This window comes from Anneissia japonica, unplaced genomic scaffold (genome assembly GCF_011630105.1).
Source record: "Anneissia japonica isolate Jap-2015-1 unplaced genomic scaffold, ASM1163010v1 scaffold3945_len365852_cov175, whole genome shotgun sequence".
In the NCBI taxonomy this organism is placed as follows: domain Eukaryota; kingdom Metazoa; phylum Echinodermata; class Crinoidea; order Comatulida; family Comatulidae; genus Anneissia; species Anneissia japonica.
In genome coordinates, this window is record NW_022684590.1 from 14327 (window position 1) to 19110 (window position 4784).

The window sequence follows — 4784 nt, forward strand, 5'->3', positions numbered from 1 at the left end:
TTACGATGTAAAAAAATTAATTCTATAAAAATCCATTTATAATTTTATAGAAATTGTATTATACATTCTATACATTTATCTGTTTAATTTCTAACGACTTTCTGAACAATTTATCCAAAATCGTTCAAAATTAAATAGAAAATATAACGAGAATTCTATAGGATTTTTCTAAAAGAAAAATATATAATTCTATAGACACTATATTTAAAAAATCGAAAGAGAAAATATATAATTAAATCTATAAATTTTATAGAATTTAAATAGAATTCTTTCTATAACATATTTTTCTAAGCAATTCTCTATATAATTATATTTCTATAGAACTATCTCTATAGAGAATGGATGGGGTCTTATATAGAGAAAAAAATCTTGGATCAATTTCCTATCAATATAGAACTATCTCTATAGAAAATGGATGGGTCTTATACACTGTAAAAAATATTTCTGTTCCTCTACAGTGAAATTAACTGTCAATAATTTGCACACACGTTTTCTGTAAATGTACGGAACATTTGTTAAGTTACAGACACTGTTCACCTACAGACACCTTCTGTGCAACTTATTGACAGAATAATACCACTGTATGACCACAGTATATCTGTAATATTAAAAAACATTTTTGTATGTTGACATTGAATTTCACTATAGGGCTACAATATTATCTTGTTTATTGACAGCTTCTTCCACTGTGATCCAACATAACGAACTGTAGACTTACAATGCGACTTCTGGTTTTCAATGGTTTCAACTGGTTTTCAATGGGTTTCAATTCCAACTGGTTCAACTGGTATTCAAAAGGTTATGAGGTCCAACTGCTTTTTCAACTGGGTTTCAATTCTAATTGGCCAACTGTTATCATTAGTAACTCTGAGTCACTGCAATATCCATTTACTTACTCTATCACCAAATGAATTGAAACAACATTTTTGTTATTATTTATTACTGTGCATTTATTATTAAATTCCACCAACAGATACAATTACTACATACTTTGACCATTTAAAAATTATTTATCATATTAATATCTAAGTAAATTTAAATTATATATTTCTTTAAAAATCAATTATGCACATTTACATTCTGTATTTACTCTATACTTATAACAAGATCTATAGTATAAGTCATATTGGATGATGAATTAATAATATAAAAATAACAATATGCAATTATTACTACTGTACACTTTAATTACATTGTATATAGTGAGCAAATCTATAAATACATTAAAGATTAAATTAAATGATTATAGATGATTACAATGCAATTGTTTTATTTAATTTAAAAGAACCTGAATTTAGAAAATATAAATAAATCAATTATGTGCACTTTGCAGAAAGGTGAACTAAAAAACAAAAACAGAGCAATTAATTACTTTTTAACTTGTCAATTATCTTTTGTTAAGTATGTACCGATTGAAGTGGGAGCTTTCTACAGCTTTTGCCTTCTTGGTAATGCCGTATGATTACAAATATTGTTGCTTTTTGAAACATTCCTGAAAAAGAAATTGAAATACAGTATCACTTATTATTTGAAAAAAAAATATAACATGGTTTAGCTTGATTTAAAACAATGCATTGCTAGATATAGTGTACTTTTATTGGCTGTGAGCTCTTATAATAATAAAATAATAATAATAATAATAGTAGACTTAGGGCAAATAGAACAATTTGTTAGATTATCACTCCCACCCACGTTAAAAAATTTGGAAATATTGATGCGGGAATAAAAATAAACAAATTTTTTGCCGCATTATTTATTTTAACTGCTTAAAAAAATGATGCAATTTTGTGACTGGAAATAAATTTTCTTTAAAAACAATAAAATTAAACTTGTAAATATTCTTGGAAATAAAAACAGTCCCTCCATCATCAATTAAAAAAAGCAATATTCTAAAAAAAAAAACAAAAAAAAAAAGCCCACCCTCATCACGTTAAAACAAAAGAAAAAAAAAAGAGTGATACTGTAATCTAATATTTTTTTCTATGTGCCCTTATATTAGCATATTGTTAGGCCCTCATTGGATTAATGCCTATGGAACACAAACTCCAGCTCCCTGGGGTAGTATTCTATAACGCTGCAGCAGATACATCAGCGCATGTTGGTACAGGGTATTTAACTCTACCAGGTACCTACTTATACTCCTGGGTAGAGAGAAGCAATGCAGATAAAATGCCTTGCCCAAGGACACATGTGAAATACACAGTGAGGGGATTGAAACCCTGACCCTGCGCCAAACCACTTCTACTTATTGACCAAAGCCAGTGGCAATGGACCTTAAGGGCCCAGTATATTAATCAGCTTTTTTCTGCCAGGACCATAGACCTTCCTTCAAACCATGTGTCATAAATCAGCCATGTGTTAACACATCAAAAAAGTCAGTCACCAGGGCAAACTGGAGCTTCTACCCCATACCTCTATCTGTGCCCTGCACGAGGCCCTGGCGAAGTATGTGCTTTACAACTACCTGGAGCCCTCTGTTTTATTTTACTCATCATTGAGCATTAGGAATACAGTAGTACAGTATCTATGTGCTACTGTATCAATCAATCAAACTCTACTGTAGGCCTACAACACAAAAAACCCAAATAATTATGTTTCATGTAATTGACCACAAGGCTTATATTTAGACTTAATGTTTACAATTCACATTTAAATTACCTTGTATTTGTATTACCAGGGCTGATCCATCCTTCTGTAGTTGTGAGCACAGGTTTCACTTCTTTGATAGCCAACAATGGTTGATGGGATGAATGATTTTCACACGTATCTGTGAGATGTGCCAACACTTATCTGAAAATTCAGAGATTTGAAATATGTTACAGAAAAAAACAATTGGTAATGAGCAACAACTGACAGGGTAACCAAAGAATTAAAACGATATCAACTACTAACCATGGCATAACTTATCATATCAACTAATGTCCATCATTATCTGGTATTTTTTTCAACTTCACTTACGTACTTTCCACTACTCTACCATGTTCTGTTGAATTAGAAGACATAAAATGAGTGTAATACAGGTACATTGCAAATTATAAAAAGGGCAATCAATTTTTTAATTGGGAGGATAATACTGTATGCAGCATCAGAAGGTGGCTTTCCAATCAAAACGGCAATAAACCCAAATGGCAATAAGTCAAAACAGCAACACTTTTTTACCAGAACGGCAATGGATCAAAATCAATAAGTGACTAAATCAAAACGGCAATAAACCAAAATAATAATAATATTATAATAATAATAATGGCCTATAACAACAACATACATACGAACGAATTCAATAATAAAAAGACTGGGGAAACACAATATCAAAGCAGTAGACATTCAAATAAATAAAACTTTCAAATACATTGGACAAAATATGAGGCAAAACAATTTATGTACAGTAATTAAAAGTAAAAAAAAAATGCGAAAAAAAAGAAAGAAAAATAAATAAATAATAATAATAATTGGCAGGGCCTATCCCCTAGCCTAACCTAGTAGTAGTACTAGGCCCCTAGCATAGCGCAAGGCCCTAGTTGTACTAAAAACCAGCTACTACTAGGCTAGGCCTGCCTAGGCTAACTACAGTACAGACAGACACACAATAGCAGGCCTTGTAACCAAACTGTTACAATGCTAACTTTGTTCAGCTACATACGACTTCCACTGTATGTTTACAAAATCATCAGTTGAAGTACAGATATTTTTTACAGTGTATAGAGAAAAAATCTTGGATCAATTTTCTATAGAATTATATTTCTATAGAATCATCTCTATAGAGAATGGATGGGTCTTATATAGAGAAAAAAAATCTTGGAACAATTTTCTATAGAATTATATTTCTATAGAACTATCTCTATAGAGAATGGATAGGTTTTATATAGAGAAATAATTCTTGGATCCAATTTTCTATAGAAGTCTATAAAAACTCATAAGTGTCTATAGACTTTCTATAGAATTCTATAAAACATTTTACTACGGGTTCCGCTTTCTTTGACTGGTTAAAATAAAGAATAGGCCTATGAATAAATTGCATTCCGCTGTGATGATTGGTAAAGAAAATTTATCGATAAACTGGTTGCTAGGCAGATTGTTATCCACAAAGATGTAAAATATAAATGTGTCAATTTCCCCTTCATCCATATTCCTAGCAATACGTCCGTCGAGCAAGGTGTACTCTCATCGTCATGACAACATCGTAAGTTTCAAATTTTGTTTTGTATATTTGGTGTAAGACAAGTGAACATTAATAATATGGGTGGCATTAGGATTTGCCTGACCGTAGGTTCCGATGTCCTCAATGGTGGGGGAGGGGGCGATGTCCCCGAGGAGAGCGTAGGTTGACGTGGTTGGGCGTCGCTCAAAAGCCCTCAGAAATGGTTGAAGGGGCCTAATGTGAAAATACAAAATACATTTAAGTTTTATTTTGACGAATTATGATTTTTCCCCGCACCCCTCTCCCACTGGCGCCACCTCTGCAGAATAATAGGGACTAAGAAGAATACGGATGGTGTTTTTTACAGTGCCATTTTAATAATTTTCATTTCATTATTTAAATTAATAAACTAAACATCTCGCAAGCATAAAACCCAAAAATATATACGATGTTAAGAATCAACCAATATGGGAAAATAAGTTTATAACTGTAGGCAAAAATTCAATGTACTTTAAAGTTTGGATAAATTCAGGTTACAAATCGATAGGTGACATTTCAATAGACGATAGATTATTAGCGCCAAATGAATTGATCCCAAAACTTTTACAAAAAGAAAATGGGCTAATTGAATATATCACCCTTATAA

The 4784-nt window shown here is 31.4% G+C and overlaps 1 protein-coding gene and 1 long non-coding RNA gene across 3 annotated transcripts in view; one reads left to right on the forward strand and one right to left on the reverse strand.

The window, feature by feature from the left end:
* Positions 1-1285: 1285 nt before the first annotated feature.
* LOC117107036 lies at positions 1286-3403 on the reverse strand. 2 transcript variants are annotated; one of them, XR_004445184.1, is made up of 3 exons: positions 2893-3403; positions 2659-2790; positions 1286-1492 (listed from the first exon to the last, which is right to left on the reverse strand). It is a non-coding gene; the product is annotated as an uncharacterized LOC117107036 (long non-coding RNA). The 2 variants fall into 2 exon arrangements; XR_004445183.1 differs by lacking the exon at positions 2893-3403 and having other exon boundaries at positions 2659-2833.
* A 718-nt stretch (positions 3404-4121) lies between these two features.
* The window catches only part of LOC117107043 (U-scoloptoxin(05)-Sm1a-like), an 8563-nt gene continuing 7900 nt past the window's right edge, over positions 4122-4784 (forward strand). The window contains exon 1 of the mRNA XM_033248570.1: positions 4122-4180. Coding sequence (XP_033104461.1) covers positions 4170-4180 — 11 coding nt within the window. The 5' untranslated portion in view covers positions 4122-4169. The remainder of the gene's footprint in view (positions 4181-4784) is intronic.